Source organism: Accipiter gentilis, chromosome 13, assembly GCF_929443795.1.
Source record: "Accipiter gentilis chromosome 13, bAccGen1.1, whole genome shotgun sequence".
Lineage (NCBI taxonomy): Eukaryota > Metazoa > Chordata > Aves > Accipitriformes > Accipitridae > Astur > Astur gentilis.
In genome coordinates this window covers 34540111-34562382 of record NC_064892.1, presented here as the reverse complement: position 1 = coordinate 34562382, position 22272 = coordinate 34540111, and the positions used below count along the sequence as shown (strand labels likewise).

The 22272-nt window shown below is 37.6% G+C and overlaps 1 protein-coding gene across 1 annotated transcript in view; it reads left to right on the top strand.

Annotated features, from left to right (window-relative positions):
- COG6 (component of oligomeric golgi complex 6) overlaps positions 1-22272 on the top strand; it is a 57801-nt gene that overhangs the window by 25104 nt on the left and 10425 nt on the right. The window contains 7 exon segments of the mRNA XM_049815975.1: positions 198-326; positions 435-526; positions 4864-4928; positions 8986-9077; positions 10759-10876; positions 20616-20747; positions 21291-21458. Coding sequence (XP_049671932.1) covers positions 198-326; positions 435-526; positions 4864-4928; positions 8986-9077; positions 10759-10876; positions 20616-20747; positions 21291-21458 — 796 coding nt within the window.

Below are 22272 nucleotides of genomic sequence, written 5' to 3'. Positions count from 1 at the left end.
AAGGAAAAGGTATACCTTTAGTATCTGTTTAGAGGAGTCAAGAAAATAAGATAGTTTTGAATGCTTCATAGTAGAAGCATTGATGCAAGATTTCTAGAACTATAAAAATGGTTACTCATATTAACTGTATAGTTGAGCTTATGAACTGTGATGAGGTGAACTGTTTTGTTTTACCCATTTTCATGTTTCAATAACAGGTACACATTGGATGAGTTTGGAACAGCTAGGAGGAGTGCTGTAGTCCGTGGCTTTATAGATGCCCTTACTAGAGGAGGTCTGGGCGGTACTCCCCGCCCTATTGAAATGCACTCCCACGATCCTCTGAGGTACAGTACTAGCAAGAAAGTATGTGAAGTAATCCTTCCTTTGCCTGTTGGCACTTTGAATCCCTGACACCATAAACTGCTGATTTACACAGAAATTTCTGTCTTTAGGTACGTAGGAGACATGCTGGCCTGGTTGCATCAAGCTACAGCTTCTGAAAAAGAACACCTAGAAGCTATGTTAAAGCTTGTAACTATTCAAGGTAGTACTAGATTTTAAAACATAAATTGGGAACTGATACAAAGTAAATCTGTGATGTCAGAAAGTATGATTAATTTCTTAGAGTGGGCTTCATTTATGAGAGTCTGAGCTTAGATTTTCCTAGAAATAATTTCAGAGTAGCTGGTGGTTGCATTTGGCCAGAACAAAGCCCTTAATGAAGAAGAGTATTTCACACTTCTCATTTGACTATGCTTGTAATAGATTTATACTAAGTTTACAAAGGGACATTTTAGTCTGTAGTTGAGAGTTCAAGAATTGTCTGTAGTGTATATGAATACATACCTCTCTGAAAACATTGTCCTAGGGTTGCTTATTGGTATGTTGAGGATTCCTGTTAGGCCTTGCTCATTTGTTCAGTAAATTTTTTAAACATAATTCCTTCGTCTTATAATTCTCTTTCTTCTATGCTACAAGTAAAATGAAATTTTCTTCTGTCATGTAACATCCTATAGGTTTACGGAGGTCAAAGTAGGCCGCTCATAGATACGTGAAGCTTTTTAATACCAAAGCTTTCCTTCATTAACAGAACTAGAGATTCTCATGCTTATTCTTTAGCCCCCTTGCCCTGCTTTAAGTACATTGGACCTATACTTTAAAGACCTTTATCCTGAAGAAGCTGTAGTATGATTTGCGTCCATAGCTTCAGCCAAAGACTTATTTAATAAATTAAGCATGCGTACTCAGTTTTAAGAAACCCGTAAGAACTTACGTTTGATCTGTGTCTAGTGAGCTCTTCAGACTGTACGTTTTAATTGAGTCCTGCTCTGGGATTTAAAGTGAATATGCATTCTCATTTTCCTTACTGTTGGAAGTATTAATTGGGTTTCCTAATTAATGGTATATGAGCAAGGAGGTTGTTTAGGAACTGCTGTAAATCAAACTGAAGAAATGTTGTTGTTTTTTAGCTATAATTACAGTGTACTATAGAAGTGAATTTAGTATTATTTACTCACAGTATCTCAGGAAGACAGGAAAGCAGGCCTCATGATGGCTTTATGGTAGAGAAAAAGACATGGCAATTCTATGTAGATGACAGTCTGATGCTTCTGCTGTAATTGGGGAGTCCCTCGGAAAAAGCTGCCCCCATGGAGGATGTACTGTATCTGGTTCTGCTGTAGACTGGGCTACTGCTGCTGTCCAGGCCTGCATTCTGTTCTGAAATTCTCGCATCTCTTTGTGCAGTGCTTTATTTAACTATTAAATCCCTTGGCCTTCTGGTAGGATGTCAGGCTGAGGTGCTGTGGCTACATAATTAGATATATTTAGAGCATTTAAGCCATAGATCAGAGTAAGCTACTTGAGAATACAGAGATACTAAATGTTTTAGGGAAAAATGTTCCAAAAAAATCACTGGGCCAAAACTTTTTTCCCCAAGAGACTAGTATAAACAAGAGGTTCAGTATTTCTGTCTGAAGCAAAAATACATTTTCCTAATCTCTCCAGGAAGGGGTTTGCCATCACTGTTGTACAGTTTTCAAGAAATGTAAAGAGGGATTTTTAGCTTCATACTGGGAGCAACAAAGCCTGGGAGGTGGTGGCCATTAACTACTCCTCCGCATCTTTGGGAAATTTTTTTGATGACAAGGATGGTTATGCGATAAGATCTGTAAGACAAAACAGTGCTTAATGGGATACAACTGGGTTTAACAAGAACCACTTATGGGAAGTGCAGCCTTATGAAGTACCTTGAGATTATATGGTTTATATAAATACAGATCCTGAGTTGGTAGTGGCTAATCAGTGAGTACAGTGTCTATGGTACTGAGAGATTCAAGTTGAATTCCCTGTGCTGTTGTAGTCTTCTGGTGTCTGGTTGTGCAGGCTACAGTATAGAGTGAGTTAATTTCACGTAGCCATTTAAAAAGTGGACATCTTGTTTATTTGCCATTACAGATAACGATGGAGATTTGCATCTCCAGAGGGCAAATCTTCCTAGCAAAAGTTAGATCTAACATAGGCATTTCTGGAGACTTTCATTGCAACTGTTTGGGTTTTTTTTTCCAATCCCTATAGAGGGAGCCCAAGTGACTACTAGAGATAAGATATCTAACTGGGGTCTAAGCTTAGGTCAGTCAAATGTTTTAACTTTAGTTTCAACTTGAGTAGCTTTTTGCAGATGGAACAGGTTTTATTATTTTAATTCAGGCGTCTCTGTTCTGAGTTAAGATTTCTGTTTGAATTCTTCTATAAGCTCTGTGTTATTTCAGGACTATGGAGAACGTGGTAAATCGCAGCTACACAAAACCTTCCCTTTTCTTAAAAGAAAAATAAGCCACATGTATAGCTATGGCTGAGATAGAGGTGGATTTGGTCCCAGTGGAGGAAAAACTGTGTGCGTGCCACATTTTTGGATGTTCCCATCCCAGTTTTTACTTTGAAGAGAACAAACTGTGTAGCCCATAATCAAGCATTCAAGAATAGCTTTTAAAAAAATTTGACATTTTAAGCTTGCAAATGTTAGCTGTTTAAAATTAATCTGACCAAAAATGTTAATAAAAAGCACTAAAAACACATTCAGAAAAGTTTAAATATCTTGCATTGTACTGGACAAGCATAAAGCATCTGGTTCTCTTCTTTGGAGCTTAGGTATTCTGGCTAACAGGAGCCTTCCAGTCTTACAGAGACCTTGCACTTTAAAGAAGAGAGAATTGCAGGCATTCTGTTTAAGAGATGCAGTAGAAACCCATTTTTCATGGAGTTACAGGAACCCAGCTGGAGAGCAGAAGCCAAATGAAGTCCAAGAAAGATCTGTCCCTTATAGAAGGATACACAGAGAAAAATGATAGGTGGTGTAGCAGGCAGCCAGAACTTTATCTTCAGTAATGAACTGCTTTCTAAAAGTGATTTTGGGTCTCTAAGAATTGTTTATTCCATAATTCTTTTACGTCAGTGTGACGTACTAATACTTGCAACAGTTATATAACCTATTGTGCTGGAAGATTTCTTTTTACTGTTTGCTGAATCTAAAATATTCTAATTGGACATGAAAATATATGTGAAGGCACAAGCCTGCCATATATCAAAAATTGTAATTCCATGTCCTGCCGTATTTGAACTTGTATATTTTTGCAGCTAAAGCTTTCATATCCAACAACTTGTTCTTAAGTCAATCTGGTCTAGATATACTATTGCAAATATGTGCTAGGTGCTTGTTATATTGATGAACAGTAAAGTGTGACTGTTCCTACTAAGAAATGTGTAAATTGTTAGGGTGTATCTGGGAGCTAGCCATTACATAATAGACCATACATCTTGTGGTTTGTAATCTTGCTTTCTTACTTGATATCAATACTCAAATACATAAACATATTTTTATTACCTTACCAATTTAATATGCTGAAATTCTTACAGCCACCACACTGAATTCAGTTGTTTCTGCTTATGTGGCTTTTCACGTATCTTGGTGTAAGGCGACATTGGCACAGATCGCTGATCTTTTATAATTTTTACTCTCAGAGGTAATCTCTTTTAGTCTGAAATAAGATCTGCAAAATACAGCTTCAGGTCACCTGATTTCTATCACATGTCACAGTCAGTTTGTTTACTGTTCATTGCATGGGTCCCATCTGAAGATGAACTCCTGTTGACAAGTTTTAAATTAGAATTAAGTATTGCTTTCTCCATAAATCTATTCTGAGTTGTTACTGAAGTGAGAGCTTGAAGATCTGTTGCTTTCAGTTTGATTGATTTATGACAGTACTGGTTGCCATGCAACAATTCATTTATGTTCCATGATAAGATAGGACAATATTCTCTTTTGTATGTAGTTCTGTGAAAGATGAGTTTCAATTGCTGCTGGGGAGGAAGTGTTTGCTAATGTGCAGCATACAGCAGTGTGGAGGTATATATGTGATTTAATTTGTAACAATGCCATGAGCACGTCAGTACCAAACACTGACAGACACATGTATTTATGGTTCAGGCCTTTCAAAATGGTATGTACTATTGGTCCTTGAGCATCTCACTGGCCTTTTGTTTTCCTGTTTAATGAAGTGCTAATATTGAGCCTTACTTTGACAGTTTCTTGCTGTATCGTTTATTCTTCCTCTTGCTCCTTCTCCCTGAAATCCCCAGGCACCATGTTGTGCTAGGAAGCAATTGTGTAACATAAGGTAATGACTCTCCAGGACTCTGTTTTGTTATGCAGCTATTTCCTAGTGGCTAGATTTGAAGTTCAGTGGAGGTGTAAACTAGTCTTGTGGAGGAAAGAATATACAGTTCATAATGCTTCTTATGGAGGAGTTTATTTGTTTTATAGTCTTGAAGAAGAGAGAATGACATTTGCATAATCTTAGCATGTGTTTGCATTAACTGTAGGTGTGGAAGAAAATATTCAAGAAGTAGTTGGGCACATCACAGAAGGTGTCTGCAGGCCTCTGAAGGTGAAGTATTTTGTTTTCCTTAGCATTCTAAATATAAAAACTGTTCTGTCATGTTTTTCCAGAACAGCTGTCCCCATTTCTACAATGTATTTTCATCGCCCTTGGTTAAGAATTAGATTCTCAACTTTGAGAATCATAAAACCCTTCAAAATTAAAGATTCCATAGTTCATAGATACCTGCTTTAAACAGTCATATAGTGAGAGATACTAGGATACTAAATCTGTATTTTGATTTCGTTTTACTTTTCCTAAGTTCAGGAGTGCTTAGGTACAAAAATTTAGCTTTGTGATAAGTATATAGGAATGGCAGTAGTGGGTCAAATGAAAAATCAGTTAAATTTACTACCTTGTTTTTCATAGTGACCATTAGCATATGCTTAGGGAAGAGTGTACAGGTTATGCAGTTGTGTCATGGTGCTTCTGTAGAATGGTTTCCTCATGGGTTTGTGGACGTACTATAGACTTACTGAGCCATAGCTACTGTCTTTGTATTTAATAGACCTCAATAGATTTTTCTAGCATGAATATGTCAAGTTGACATAAAATGCTGGTGTTCACAATATATCCTGCAGCAGGGAAGTGTGCAGTTTAACTGCATGCTGTGTGAAAAGCCAGCTCCTTTTGTTCTTCTTTTGTTTAATAACTCCAGCTTTTGTATTGAAACGGACCATGAAAAATTGTTTCCTACTTACCATCTTTATGCTACCCTGATTTGCTGTATTTTTGTTGCATCCCTCCACAGTTGTCTTTTTTCAAGCTACAGCCTTAGTTTAGGGGACCCATTTGATAGAAATCATTAATAATGATCCATCAAATTATTGATTGTCTTATTTATTGGATGTGCTTCAAATAAGCACAAAATAAACTAATCAGGGTGATGAAGCTGATACCAATAATTTCCTGACCATGCAGTGTATAAATCCAAGTGTTTCTAAAGTAAAATCTATTGTACTAAATACTGTTATAATAAATTTCTCTTAGGATTCTGTAGCTATAACAACTGTGTCCAGTTGCCAAATACTTAGTCTCAAATGTTAACAGGTAGGTTCTGAATACTATATGTAAGTTCCTGATAAGAAAGAGAGAAGGTCTGAAGAGAGGTAAAAAGCAAGGATGTGCCATTTAGAATGTCACAGAATCACAGAAGGGTTGAGGTTGGCAGCGACCCCTGGAGATCTTCTGGTCCAACCCTCCAGCTCAAGCAGGGCCACTTAGAGCTGGTTGCCCATGACTGTGTCCAGGTGGCTTTTGAGTATCTCCAAGGATGGAGACACCACAGCCTTTCTGGGCAACTGATGCCAGTGCTCGGTCACCCTCGCAGTAAAAAAGTGTTTCCTTATGTTCAGGCAGAACCTCCTGTGTTTCAGTTTGTGCCTGTTGCTGTAGAATTAGGATCATCCCTCACACCCTTTAGTTTTTGACCTGTTGAAAAACACCTCGTATTAGACAAACGAACTATTATCACAGGGTGGTTTTTTTTTCTGTGTTCTTCTTGCATGCTTTGGTTCTGTTAATACTGAATGCCGATGTTTGTGTTCAGTATTTCTGTGCATTCCAACAAAGTAATTAGGGATGGAACCAAACCTTTGTGTAAGTCAGAGTTTTGGTCTTCATTTGAGTACTTATGATTTGTACAGTTTGGTACAGAATATCTTCTATTTTGATTGCCAAACTCTTTACACTTGTGTACTTCTATCTGTAGAAATATCCCCCAAATATTGTTGGTAGTTAGTTACTGTGCTAATAAAAATGAAAAAACCTAAAAGAACAATTAAAGACTTCCCATTGTATTCTGTATTTTAATAGAATGCAACTTATGTTAATTCACCGCCAGTCTAGACTTCCCAACGTAAAATATGCAGTACTTACTGTTTCCCCTGGGGAAATCTTCCATAGCAAAAAAAAAAAACAAAACCAAAAGCCGGGGGGGGGGGGGGGGGGGGGGGAGAAAAACCAAAACCCCCAAGTGGAAAAGCCTTTATACAGTGCAGTTAGATAATTGCAGCCATCGTGTTGAAAGGAACAACAAAAATAGGCTCAGTTTGGAGAATTGAGTTTTCGTCTCATTGTTCTTCCTGAAGATTATCCACAATAAGAAAAATAACTGCATTAATTTCAGGGGGAGCACTCTGTTGTAGTTGTGTGGCACCACAGTATACTGCTTTTCTAGTGGATTTCTGCTGATGTCACTTTGAGTTGATGCTGAAGTACAAAATAGCCTGATAAAAGCCTAGTCATAGAATTTCCATGAGCAGTTTTACTTACTTACAGAATTATGTAGAATTTTCTTACTGGTTTATGCCTTTCCATGTGAATGTGCAATATGATACAGTTTCCTTACTTTTGAAGAAGGATTATGCTTATATGCAGTTTAAATTGTCCACAGTTCTTACTGATAGTTGGTTTGAGTTTTAGGCATCCAAGTGAATCTTGAGTACTCACTAGTAGATCTTACCGCAGGCCTCTCATTTCAGATAGAAGTAGGAGGACTTTATAAAATTTAAATTAAGGTCCTCATCTTTTCTGTAGCACTTAAGATGAGATCACAACTAACAAAATGTTTTTGATGCCTTAACATAGACTACAGATAGTCTTTTATGGTCAGCTGACTACAGGACACATAGGATTAAGAAACGGTAAGAGCTGTAAGTCCAGGACTTCCATGAGCAGGTTTGGTTTAGTCACTTGCAAATTTTGCTTCTCCTATGCAGTGAAGTCTTCTGTATGGGAAGCAGCAATGCTTCTTTTCATGCTTTATTGTTTTTATTTCTCATTTTTGTTTTCTAACGCTAAAATCTTTTGGGTTTTTTTCTCTCCTTCTGCCTATTCTGTCTTTTCCTAGTTCTTACTTTTTTTCTTTATTTTTAGTTATTGCCTTTTTTTTGGTCAATATTTTGATTTTCCTTTTTTTCCCTTGCCTTTCTTATTCTCTTTTGCTGTACACCTAGACTATACTCAGTATCTGTGGGCAAATGACCTTTTATGCAACATTGGAGACAGGTATTTGTATATACCTTTGTATATACATATGCATCGAAGAGCAAAATTCACCTGAGTATTGAAATTAACTTCATGCATTGAGCGTTGTGAATAAGTCAAAAATTATTCTTTGTTTTTGGTCTCTGCTTTAGATGCAAAAGAGCATTGAGGAAGCATGATCTTAGTTAATTCTCCCTGCAGCTGGCTCTGCCGCGAAGGCATTGCTGCACATCGTGCTCCATTGAACAGCGGACAAATAACTTGAGAGAGCGGGTGGCGGCTGGTGATTTGTGTGTAGCCCTTTCACACACAGGCACGTGGGGTAACAGGGCAGTGATAAGTCACTGTCTAACTCTGCTTCATAAGTGCCCAAAGACTGACCCTGGGGCAGCCTTTTATGAGTGGATTGAGCCTGTGTGTACCATGGAGACGAGACATCAACTGTCCCTACTACAAAGACAGTCACACTGTTTTGGTCTGTGTAGCCAGTATTTCCCGCTTGAGGTGCAGTCAACATAGCTGGTCATTAGTTATAAATATATCTAATTAAATACCAGTGGGAGGTATATAATCTCTCGTTTAAGTGAAGGAGATTAATCCAGGTGAAATTTTGTCTTTTGGGTAAAATACCTAATACTTTGGATGTTCTGAATTGCTGCATGATGCTAGTGATCAACTGTTGTAGTTTAGGGATCTTGCAGCTTTGCAGCTGTTCTTGCTATTCAGTGCTGGGGAGAATTCCAGTATGTACTGGTATTAATCCATCAAATGATCTCATTATTTTGAAATTTTCAATAACAAGTTGCAACAAAAATCTATAGGGAAATGGTTTGGGGGTTTGTTTTGTTTTGTTTTTTTTAAGAATACATACGCCTGCTTTTTTTCTACCCAGAGGCTTGGCAACCAAGAAGCACTTTGGTTCAAGCAGAATGCTATAGTTAACTGGACATTCTCTTTTTAAATTTATTTCTGGTTAAATTTATTTTTCAGAAATTGGACATATATTGCATATAAAGTCATAGAGGTTGGCTTTTGAAATGTATGAACTGAAGGATGCTTACATTTCTTTATTCTGCAGGTTAGAATTGAGCAGGTGATTGTCGCTGAGCCAGGAGCTGTTTTACTGTACAAGATTTCTAATCTTCTCAAGTTCTACCATCATACAATCAGGTACACAAAATTGCAAAGTATGTTAAAGATGTCTTTTTTTTTTAATTGCATATATAAAGATTAATATAGCAAAAAGTATTTTCGTGGCTTAGTTTGTACTATGGAATCAAGGAGAAATGTGTATGATGTCAAGCAGATGCCATTTGTCTGTTGTCATTCCTCAATTCATATTGAATTATAGCATCAATTTGCCACAGAAAACTATTGTTCTGGGTAGATACAAATAGTATACAAAAAAACTACACAAAACATTTAAGATAACAAAGTCAAGTCCCCTTTGAGAAAATGCCAGAATTAAATTATTTCTAGAAATTCAGTTTTCCTTTTCTTCCTTAAACAGCTATGTTTTGATATCACTTTTTCTAATTATGCACTTGCATTTTTCTATTGGGAAGGTGCTTGCCTCATTCTGTATCTCGCTGTTGAAGGTGCAGCAATCGCCTTCCAACCTTCCAGATGCCACCAGGAACACAGAAACTGGAGAAAAGCCAGAACCAGGGGTTTTATACATTGTGGCATTTGCAGTAGTTTATATTGGTTAGAAACAGCAGGAGCAGAAAAATCTTCCTCCACAGCCCTGGACTGAACTGCTGAGAATTTGAATCCGTAATATTACTACTTGAGCTTTTCTGTCTGAAAAGACATTTAGGTATTGTGCAGACTGGGATAAGTGGTTCTTGGGCAGCTCCCACTACATTTAAAATCTTCAGTTCTGATGGCACTGCAAGTCTATGGTAGAACACACATAAGACCTATTCCTAATTTTATTGTCAAAAAAGCTGAAATATTTTTGCTGTCATTTTTCTGTCTCCAAAGTTTGTGTTTCCCAGTGGTTATAAAGCTTAGTGCAATTGAAAATGTGATGTTAAAATGGAATGTCTTAGGCAGTCTTTCTTATCTGTTGCTTTCTGTCTTGCTAATGATATGTTGTTTAAAGACCACTGAAGAACCTTTTGTCAGCTGAATAATTCCCTCTGTATAGAGGAAGTGCACCTGGCTAATGAAGGGAAAATGCGATTTGAGAAATCTTCTATTAAATGCAACAAGATTATAATCTGAAAATCAAGCTACAAGTTTAAATTAGTCCTATTGCGATGCAATGAATTTTTACTGCCATTTTTGTAGCTTACAAGTGCTTTTACTTTAGACGGAAGGTATATCTGTGAGAGGAGCATAGTCATGTAGTGCCATTTAAGGTTTATGCGGTATTGATGCTAAATATAATAGATTGACACTTGGAATAGCAAGGCATGAATTCTTGTATTTTTGGAGATGCATGACATCGCAATGAAGAAAGAAGAGAGATGATACTATCCCTAAAGGACAGTATGACGGAATAGTTACCAACCGTTTTTGTTTACATAATCTGTTTTCTATAACAGAAGTAGATCTACAGAATAACAAAACAAAGATCCAGTGAATTTTAGAATTCTACTAAAAAGTTTGTGCAAAGCTTCAGATAGCCTTTACTTAGTATCTGCTTAGTGACATAGTTGATAGTGCTTGTTCTCAGTCATCTTATGACTGAATCTCTCAGCTAATATGGAGAACTGTTCCTTGCAATTATTTGTTGTAAATTTCAACTTCAAAGCAAATTGTATTTGAAATGCTGTCTAAAGCATCTGACTGTCACGTTTCCCCCTACTTCAAATTATTTAATTAACCTTAATTTTGTTTTCAGTGGTATTGTAGGAAACAGTGCAGCCACGCTGTTGACAACAATTGAAGAAATGCATTTGTTGAGCAAGAAGATATTCTTTAATAGCCTGAGTCTTCATGCTAGTAAACTACTGGACAAGGTTTGTTTCAAAATCATACAGCTTCCATGTTTCAAAATACACTTTAATTTCCCTTTTGACTAGTAACATTATCAGATGAATAGCTGTTCTATATGTCAACTTTTCCTAAAACTGAATTTTTGTAGTTTCTCTATTTTAGCTATGGAACTACATTAAAACCTTCTTGTCTATGTTTTAATTCTCTTAATAGTTTTCTTCTTGTGAAAATATGGCTAAAATACTGTTGTAAGCGGTGTTTGTTTACAGAGCAGTTTACATATTTTTATTTTTTTTAAGCACTTTACATATTTTTATGAGAAGCAAAAAAATTAGGCAATTTCCCTAAGTGCAATATAGCAAAGTCAGCTGATTGAGCTAGATAATTTGTATTAATGCATCATCAGATCAGTAGTTAATTACTCATGTGCATAATTCCTTTCTTGAAGTTATGAATTGGATCCCAAAATGATAAGCTAAGTAAAAACAAAACTTGGGCTTTTCTGTCTTTAATAAAAATAGTTTTACCACATCAACATTGCTGCTGTTAAAAACAGAATATGCATTTGTTATACCAAACAACTGTACCTAAGCCAGCTCACTTTTCTGGTATCTTTTCTTTTCCCGTTGAGTGCATTGAATTGCATTGCAGTGAACTTCCCATTATTCAGTAACTAATACATTTATTAAAAATTTTTCCCTGCTTTATTCATATCATGTTGCTGTTGGTGGATCTACCCATTAAATCTCACCTTTCTAAAATCTAAGCAAAGTCAAAGAAAGTTGTTAGGCTATGTTTCCCTTTCCATTTCCTCGGGATCTGATCCTCATCCAGCATCTCTGTCTGAGCTGTGATGAGTTGACTAGGCCCTAAAGCCAAGAAGGAATGCCTTTCTTTTTTCCTAGTTACTGCACAACCCCAGAGTTCAACAAAGTCCTCACATTACTGTTTTTTCCAGTTAAAAAAAAAATTTGAAAGCGGAAGACAAACAGCGAAGCTTTGTAAGTGTATTTCTAAACTATTTGTATTTAGCCTACAAGAAAAATGCAAGAAATATGAAGATTTACAGAAACTGTTCTTTGTGCAAAGCCTTGTAGTTCACCAACTGTTCAGTGGGATTTTCTGAGTTTGGTGAATCTTGTTCTGTGATCTCAAAGTAGTTTTCTCATTCTGCACAGCTTGCATCTTACACCAATTTCCTGTCTTTCTGCAAGGGTTGAGGAATGGCTTTCTCAAAGGAACAGTTATTGTTCCTTATCTTCCCTTCCATATATCCCAGTGACTCCTTTCAGTGGTTTAATTTGTTCATAGATGACTCCTTAGTTGCTACCACCCACTAAAGTTCACTCAGTACATTGTTGTCATGGGGTATTTCCATTTGAAAGCAGTGTCATTGGAGTAGTAGTTACTCTGCTACTAATGCTTCTTCAAGGGTTGGTTAAAGCTTGAGTTCATAAAACAATGGACAAGGACAGTATGAATTTACCAAAAAAAAATAAATAATACACTAGCTGTATGTGAATTCCTCAGAACATTTTATTTCTTAATATGTGAGCTAAAAGAAAATAGTCTGTGTACTTTTTCCTTTTATGAAGAGAAACCAGTGGTGGACCTTAGCAAAAATACATGACTGCTCTTTACTTATAAAGAATGTGCCAACAAAGTAGTGCTTAAGGAAAGAAATTTTCTTGGCCTGAAACTGTAAGACAGCTCTGTATTAATCTCTGTTGTATTTAGCTCTGTTGCATTTATCCTGCTGGGTCTTACATCTGTACTCAAACAGGATCCAGCATAATTTTTCTACTCACATAATTAAAAATCTTTGCACTTTTGGTATGGGTGATATGCCATTTTCAGTTTGGACATGAGTGGAGTTCAGAAGGAGGAGTGATAAAGGAATTGTGATCCCCCAGTTCGTAGTGTGTGTTCTTTGTATTGTCACTATGGGAAGGTTGTGTAATTGTCTTCGCCCTCTTAGTTCCCCGTCCGCCAGCCCCCAGCCTGGATGTAACTGGCTCTAGATGCTGCCATCATTTTATAAAGGAGTTGAATTTGTTTTTGCTGATGTTAAATGAAGGCAGTGATTGCACTGCCACCTTCAGTGGCACCTTATTACGAATAATGAATGGCATACCGAGGATACCATGTAATGTAAAAAGATTATAGTGTTGCTTTTTCTCATAAACACATTTTGTAAGTTAAACCTGAGACATTCGAAACTTTACACTGCGTATGTGCCCTATGAAGGTCTTTCCTCAGGATATAATTGAGGTCAAAAGCTTAAAGAGACTCCAAAGAGGGTTAGATACGTGAGCAACAGAGGGATCCACCGTTACTTATTAATGTCTGCTTCAGGAGTTAACAAGGAGGTAACTGTGGGTGAGAAGGAGTCTTACTGTACTGATGTGTAGTTCTTGTGACTCAAGAGTTTTAGACAGTCCTTTGAAGCACCTTATGTTATTTCCTTTTATGAGTGTACTACTGTATTGATAGAATGATGTCTTATCTCGTCATGACTGAGATTAGTTTTACTTCACAAAAAATACAAAATTAATAGGCTGAATTACACTGAGAGAAACATTAGTTTCCATGAGATAAAGACCCCATTTTATCACAAATTTAATTCTCCTGTTACTTAGTTCATTGTGTGTTAATATACAGATAACCAGCTTCTATGCCTTTTCATATGTCTTCATTAATTTAGTAATGAATGTCACAATGCTTTTACATTTTGAGGAATCTCAAGGTTGCTTTTTATCATCCTTTTTTATTAATGTGTGTTCAGACCAAAATTGTGTATATGTATTAGTAGGATTCTTTTCATATGCCAACCTTTTTACCAGCTTTTTGCTAACTATGTATGCACTGCAACTGCCTCCAGAAATTTTTTATTTTCAGAGAAGATTAAAGCACTAGAAAACAGACCCTTTGTGCTTACATATGCAATTGCAAAGGCTTCGTTGCTGCTCCTGTTATGGACAAAGAGAACACTCACTTGTAAAATTAGTAAATTACTTTTCACTTGGACAATCTGGAAATCATGGTTCCTTATTTCTGCTTCCATTTTGCATCTTAAGGCATCGATAAGCCTGTTTAAAAGAATATCAGCTGTCTAGTACTTCGGTTAAGATACGATTCTTAAGGCAATTTAAATAACTTTGGAAATAGATTAAAATAAAAATAGGATGTTCTTTAATATATTTTTATTTCTATAAACTTAAGTGCCTCTTTTGTTTAGATCATTAGAAAGTGGAGAATATAGCCTGCATGAGTTACACCATTTTAATGATAGTATTCCCTCAGTATCATCAGTAGCTGCTGATAATCTGAAAATCGTAAGCAAGAAACTCTGAATGGAAATCAGTTCTATGATTTTTATTTAATTTAAAGAGAATTTAAGTGTTTTCTTAATTGCTGTTTGCAGCTACAAAATTCCACAAGACTTAGTCATAATTACCAGTGAGTTTGTGACTTGACAGGAGTCTCTTTAGCCCTGTTCAAATTCTCTTGTGCTGTAGTGGGGGAGAACTGTCTAGAAACACTGGTGTGTTACTGTGTCTTGCTGTGGTATGCTTTTTTAATATCTGTGGTTTATCTAGTAGTTGATAGACCAGAATAGTATTTAAGCAAATCTTTCTCTTAAATATAGCTAGTTTGGAACTTTTTTTAGACAAAGCAGGTTTCATTAAATATGCTAACTCCTCAAGATCCCTTCCTTTGGATGTGGAGGAATGACAGGATGGTAGTTTGATGTCCTCATCAGCAAAGACAATTTAATTCCCTAGGTTAATGACTATGCTGAGTTGAGCATTGCCTTCAAACTGCCTGGGATTAATTTCTGAAGCACAATGGGAAACTGAGACTTCAGGCTGTTCTTTCTAGGACAAAAAACTAGCTTCCTCTTCACATCTATTTTTGTGAAGAGTCCCATATTACATAAGGAGTGTCACAAGCATGGAGCTCCTTGGAAACTTACAAGCAGTCTCAGATCAGGATTCTCCCTCTTGGTTGTCAGGACATCAGTGTAAATGATACAGGGAAATCCCTGGTTACTTCAGAGTACTTACTGGTTTGCTTAGAAGCACTTTACTGGTTGTAATCTGAAAATAAGGTAGTCAGCAGTTCTCACAACTTTAGACTCTTCAGTCTGAGAAACTGTTTTTATGGTTTTCTCATTCACACTTCTTGGGTAGCTCTCTACCATCTGATATCTATGTGACAGAAATATTCAGCATACTGCCTGAAACTAAGTCCATTGTTATCAAAGAAAGGCGATACACAAGAGAAGCTCTTTGGCTCCAATACTACGTGAAACCTGATGTGAAGCTTGGTGACAGAGTCATTGCAAAGCCATTTTGTTTTCAGGGTTTAAAATGCCATTCACAGCTTTGAGATTCTCAGGTCATCGTAGAGCTCAACACTGACATCATGTTGAAGCTGTGCATCATCACCCTTCTCCTGTGTCGCTGAAGGTTCAGTGCATCAGCTTTTACTGCAAACACTGTCTCTCCTTTGCGTGGTTGTATGGGCTCTTACCCTTCAGAGGCAGTGTTGGGGAGTCTTGCCAGTGCTTTCTAGCTCTGGTAACAATTGGTTTGTTCTAGTTGTCGGTTCAATCAGAATGTTTTTTGGGCAGCATTCGTGTCCCTGTGCTGAAAAATTGTGTTCAGCTTTCCTGGACCCAGCCATGGGTCCAACAGCCATGCTAGTAAAGCAGTTGAGAACTGTAGGTTCAGTCCTTGTATACCCTTTTATGGTTTTTTTTTGACCCTGTGCGAATAAATAAAATGTTTAGGGATTTGGGATTCTACTGGTGTTACTGTCTGGATCTAACTAAGAACAGCCTGGTATAGATTACCATTTTACAGATGATCATAAATCCAGGAGAAAATAGTAAATGACAGTAATTATCAGAACAACAGAAACTGTTCTAATGAAACTGGAAGCAAAGTTCGAAGTGCCTAATGCACTGGAGTGGATGGACTGCTCTTTCAGTTCTCTCATATTGAGAGAATTGTCATTTAAAATGATAAGTCTGCTGGTGAGGCATTTTAACAAGCCTGTTAGGCTAACCTATGCCAGTGTGTTTTATTGGACCAGCTAATACATTTAGAGAGTGGGAATTTTCAAGCACAGCTGTCTTTACTCTGGCTTCAGTAGTACTCCAGAAAATTATTAAAGGAAAGAATAATTACAAACATTGAATTAAATGGAATGAGAGGTATCATAAGGGTTCTAAAGAGAGATTATGCCAAACTAACCTATCATCTGCTGTCTGAGCTGTTAGAAGACTATTAGTAGGGTACCCCAGATCAAGCTTTGGGATTGTTATTCCTTAATGCTGTTCTTTTTAGAGTAGATGTATGCAAATTAAATGTTACAATTGAATTATCTGTTAAGTTTGTCAGTTGGAGAGGTATTAGACCATAGCATGGGAATAACTGTAACTTCTCCCTCATAATTTGGTTCCTGTCAGAATGAAACCTATTAGGTTTATGAGAAACCAGATGGGGGACAGATGAAATGGTACTGGTTGATGTTGTGGTCTGAATGGAACCATGTGCACAAAACAACATTAGCAAGAATTTTTATGTTGTCTTTTCTTTCAAGACCAACTTCATAGCTGAAAAGAAAAGCATGCCATTAGTCATTCTACTGTGGAACCCGTGGTGATCTCTGTAGGATCTCAACAGGGCTCAAAAGAGCTTAGGACAGCTGCTTTGAAGCTTCTCTGGTACATGTGCACTCAAGTTTCTTAGACTGCTGCTGTGGTGAAATCTGTAGAATGAACTACTGTAGTTGACACTAACCAGTTGTAACTTACAGGATGAAATATCCAGATACCTTTTTACAAGGTTGCACGTCTGTAGTGCTTTGTCTCCACCCTCTGACAGTGAGGTTTCCAAAAAGACTCTGTTAGAAGCTGATTAGTTCCTTCAAAAAGCCACCAACCTTTTGTTTGTCACTCTGAGTAGTGCTTTCTCTGAGGAGTTCTGTGTTTTAAATTACCGTCTTGTTTTATTTAATATTAGTATCACAGAATTGCAGAATGGAGGAGGTCAGCTGGAACCTCTGGAGATTATCTAGTCCGACCATCTTGCTCAAAGAGTGTCAGCTACAGCAGGCTGCCCAGGACTGGTTCCCGTTGAGTTTTGAATGTCTCCGAGGATCGAGACTCCACAACCTCACTGTGCAATTGTCTCCAGTGTTTGACCAACCTCACAGTAAAAAATTGTTTTCCTGTGTTTCAATCTGTGCCCATTGCCTCTTGACCTGCCACTGGACACCACTGAGAAGAGTCTGTCTCCCTTTTCTGTATCCCTCCCATAAGGTATTTATATACATTGATAACAGCGCCCCTGAGCCTTCTCTTCTCTGGGCTGAACACACTTGTGTAGGAGATACTCTAGTCCCTTCATGAACTTTGTGGCCCTTTGCTCGACTCATTCCACTATGTCCATGTCTTTCTGTACCATTAACTTTCTAATGTTCAAGTAGGATAGTATATAAATAGTTTTGATTGCTTGCCTATACAGTATTTTCAGTATTTGCAGGTGCACATACGAACTTCTAACAAAGCTGCTCTCCTTAATATCGGCTCCAGTCCTTAACAGAATTAACTGTATTTAATAGGAACAAAAATTGCACTTTTTTTTTCTTCCATTTAATGTTCTTTGTAAATGAGAAAGGGAAATATAAACATACATGCACTCTCTTCTTGATTGCTGACACTCCCTTTTCTTTTTCCTGTATTTTCCTTTGCTGTTTAAGTCCTTCAAGACAGCCTTTGAGCTACTTGCTCTTATAGACAGAGAAGCCTGCTCTGGGTTGTATATTTGGAGGAAGATTACTGGCTTAGTAATTAATCCCCACTGATTGATATGCAGAACTTTAAATGAAGATACAAACTTTTATACTAAACCTTATGTATAACTTTTAGTGTCTGTTGTAATTTTAGGAGAATTTGTTTCAGTTTTGTATATTGAATTTTAAAAATTGGTAATTTCTTCTTGTTTTCTTTGAAAGGCTGAACAGCTGGTTGGCCTCACTTCTGCATGACTGAACTGCTGGTTGTAACTGATTAGACACTTAATACTGTGTTAGATTATGTTTTAATGCTGTTGATCTAGCTGCTGCAGAACTTCTCTGATAATTTTTTAGTTAGCTCCTGTTTAGCTTGCATCTTAAGTAGGTACTTCAAAAGTAGAATTCAGCATGCATTTCAAATCTATTTTTCTGGAAATAGGAACGATTGTAATAATCTTTTAGTGCACATAAAACATTCAGGCATCAATTTTTTTATTAGAATAGTGATTTAGATCTCATGAACTGGAGTCGGTAGGTTCCTCTATAAATTAGATATTTCTGGTTTTAAAATTTTCCTTTTCAATTCTGAAAAAAAACCCAGCCTACATTCGTTTGCAAAGAGTTAGAATTTTCAAAATGAGTATAGCACTGCTTAAATTTTTCTTGCACTTACTGATAATTCTGCGTTGACTGCAGTAGTCAGGAATTTCAAGCTAACCCCAATAGAATCTAATGATCTAAACCTTTTTTCCTTGCCCTGTTTTCTTCTTCCATAATGTTCCTTGCTCCCATCTAGAAGACAGTAGACTTTAAAAGAACAGATTAAATGAAAGATGAAGCTAATTTAGAAGTTTCTGACCATCGGCTACTTCAGGAGACAAAAATTCTGTGCAAAGAAGCCTGAAATTGTCATTGCCATGATCTATGTGTGTGTTAGAAGTGAAAACCCCATCAAACTCTAGTCTCAAATTAATGCCAAAATATCCCTGAACACGGTCCAGTTCAGGCCTGAGAACAGTGTGTTCAGGGCACAATCAATAACGCTAATAATAACAAGAATAAACAAGAAGAAAGTCACTCAGTGCTGTAAATTTCAGTACTTTACTACTAATCAGGACTGAATAAGTGCCTCTTTCTGAATTGCTGTTACTTCATTGCTAGAATATTTGTTTTATGCTTTCAAGACTGCTTAGGCTGAACAACAACTGTTCTCTGAACCTATTAGATTTTAGTTTCCATTAGTTCCTTGAATTCAGTATACTGTCTCTTGGAAAGTGAGAATAGAGGAATACTTTGTATTCAGAAGGATGCAAAAAAGTTTTTGTTTGATCTGTCTTGGTAACAGTGTGGGGACGTGTATGGTATCTCAAATGTTTCAAAACACACGCAGTGTGAAAGCAGGGCCTGGCTCCAAAGAGAGAGTTGTTTCTTCCTTCTCTAGTGGCATGTCCATTAGATGCAGACTCATTTACAGAAGGCTCTGAAATGCCTCACTCCGAAAATGCCTGTTACGCTCTCCTCCTTGGTTCCTTTGGCCATCAGCCTCTGCCACTTTGATGGTTGGTTTTAGTTTTTTTTCTTCCTTGGAGACTCAGGCGGGTATGTTACTATGCTATTAATCAGTAGTTCTTGTTTGGGAAGGTATGGAGCATGTTGCCTGTGGCTTGGGGTTCCATCCAAAACTGCCTTCTTTCCTTGTTGAGCTGGAGTCTTAAGAGTGTTGCAGAAGTGCACTCTGCCCCGCTCTGCTGCACCCAGACACCTCGAGTGAGTTCCCAGCCAGGCCAAGATTAGTTCTCCCTGCATCCTTCTGGGAGGAGATTATGCCTTGGAGTACGCACTTACTCTGTATTGCTGGGGGTCTCCTTACTCCCACGTGATCCAGCCAGACCTGTGCTTGCCTGTGGACAGGCAGGGTACAGGAAGGTGGGAAGAGGATTTTTGGCAGAAGGGAACGAGGCCAGCAGCCTGGGCTCTAGGAAGCATCTGCAGGCAGCAGGAAGCCCATCTGAGGCAGCACTGAAGACAAGAAGGTGCAACTACGTTTGGAGTGGAGCCTGAGGAACGTGGGTTGGGAAAAAGAGATGTGCTAGGTTTTGTATTGTATAAACATTTTATGAAGTGTTTAATGGGTATTTGCCTGTTACAAGAAGGGCTAAAGTATGTGAGGCTGTTTTAAAAATAGCATAGAATTTCAGTCCACTTCAGGTGCTCCAACTTTTCATAATTTGACTCAGAAAGTGTGTGTTTTTCTCTGAGATTTACAAACGTTTCTTCTGTTTTCTAACCATCTGCAATTCCTACTTCTCATCTTTGACGTAGGCCTACATTCCAGTTCTTGCAGTATTGTTGCAGTTTATGTAGGTGTACTTGAGTTAGCCTGTGCACAGTTCATTTGTGTACTGGTAATTTAAGGTACAAACTTGATAGGATTAAGAGTGTTGCATCTGTGGCTGCAGCTCTTGTACTCAGCATGATAGGGGCTGCGCAGCCTTGTCAAGAAGATTACTTCATTCAGCTGTTGCATGACAGCCCTGATGTCCCAGAGCTCTGCCTGCACTAGGTTCTGGAGTGTTTACAGGAGGTCCTGCTCAAAGTGAACTCAGTGGTGCCAACAATGTGGCTATTCTTTGGCACCTAATCTAGCAAATGTATTTTTTTTTACTACCAAAACCAGTAGTGTTTGGGTTTCTCTAGATTGTAAAATAGGCATAGTCTGAATGAAAAGAGAAATTCAGTTTTGCTCGTTTGTCACTGAACGGAATGGTTATGCTGAAAGTTGCAGGCAATTGTTGTCTGAAACACGCTAGATTTGTCCAGTGTCAAATTAAATTTCTTCTCTGTATGGCTATATGTAATTTTATTATTAGCTGGTTGCATTTGTGCTAACATTGGATGGTGTTGACTGTAAATTAAATTAAAAAAAACCCACAAACAGGTAATCTTGTTCTTCAGGTTGAACTCCCACCTCCTGACCTTGGCCCAAGCTCTGCACTAAATCAGACACTTAACTTGCTACGGGAGGTTCTAGCATCTCATGACTCATCTGTTGTTCCGCTGGATGCCCGTCAAGCTGACTTTGTGCAGGTATAAGAATGTTTGACTGCTCGGAAGTGGGGTGGGGGGTGGGTGGGGAAGTATGTGTAAGTTAGTCTCGGTACACAAAAGATGGGTGAAACATGAGTCTTTTTGTCCGGTCCCATTTTGGAGCTTCCCACCAAACCCGAGTTTGTAATGTGAATAAGAGAGTGACTAACAAAGTGGGTAATTACAGTACAGTATGGAGTGCTACTCTTAATGCAGTGTCTAGATTCTGTTATCCAATTACTACTCCATTAAGTAAATACACCCTCAAGATTGCACAATTGCCAATTATCTAATCTGGGTTACTCTTCCTCCTGCTAGGTTGGAATCTGTTCTTCTCAGGTTTTTATACTTTCCCCATCACTATGGTAGCTGATCACCTGCTGACAAATCCAGTAGAAAGCTGCTTTCACAGTTGGAAACTCTCATTTCTCTTTATTCTGCTTTGGGGAATAAATACGTGATAGAGACAGAATGAGCTTAGAAGCCTCGTGTGTCATGATTTCCTCCCTCCCCTCCCTGTTTTCTGTGTGTTTGCTATTTTAGGTTCTGTCTTGTGTGCTAGATCCGTTGTTACAGATGTGTACTATGGCTGCTAGTAATTTGGGCACAGCTGATATGGCAACCTTCATGGTAAATTCGCTTTATATGATGAAGACTACTTTGGCTCTCTTTGAATTCACTGACAAGCGTCTAGAAATGTTACAGTTTCAGGTAAGCTTTAACAGCCCCAAAAGAAAATTAACTTATTACTGATTTTTGAAGACTATAAGTTGTAATGTGAATGTATTTATCTTTGATAATGTTGGCTTTGGGTCAATTCTAAATCAGGGAAATGGGATAAGAGGGCTTCTTATCAGAGACCATAAGCAAATAGTAGGTGTCAGAGCTTATGGTACATAGCATCTTTCATTTTTAACAAACAAAAAAATGATTAGAAGATTTGGTTTGGTGTGGTTTAGTTGCAGATAAACCTTTATCAGTGAACGTTTTCGTTATCCTAATCATTCTAATATTTATCTGCAAACTGTGTGAGAAGTAAATGGGAGTTGAAAGCTCAAACAGTCAAATGGTTGACTGTATTCCATCACAGAGTTAATACTAGATCATCATCTAGAATATAGTATAGCTGAAGTTACTACTTTAGTCCTTCCTTCTACCTTTCTTTTCTCATTTGTTTGGTTTCACCTAACGTGCCAAGATAGTAGTTCATGTGTGGTACCGTTTTGAAATGGAAATGTAGTTTTTAAACCATTGACTTGGGAAAACAGGCGCTGCCCATTTATAGTTTTGCTACATGAACACCTCTGCAGTATGTCTCAGGAGAGGCTTTGGAGCTGGGGGGGGTCTTGGAAAAAAGTCACATCTACTTATTTGAAAGCATCAGTAAAGACTGGCTGTGAGCCATTTTTCACTTTCTACTCCTAATTAGAATTTCTAGCACCTTTTAGCTCTGAAACAAACAAACAGACAACCCTATCAAACTGTCTGGGGCATTTCTAATTTCCATTATCAGAGTTTCTTTTTC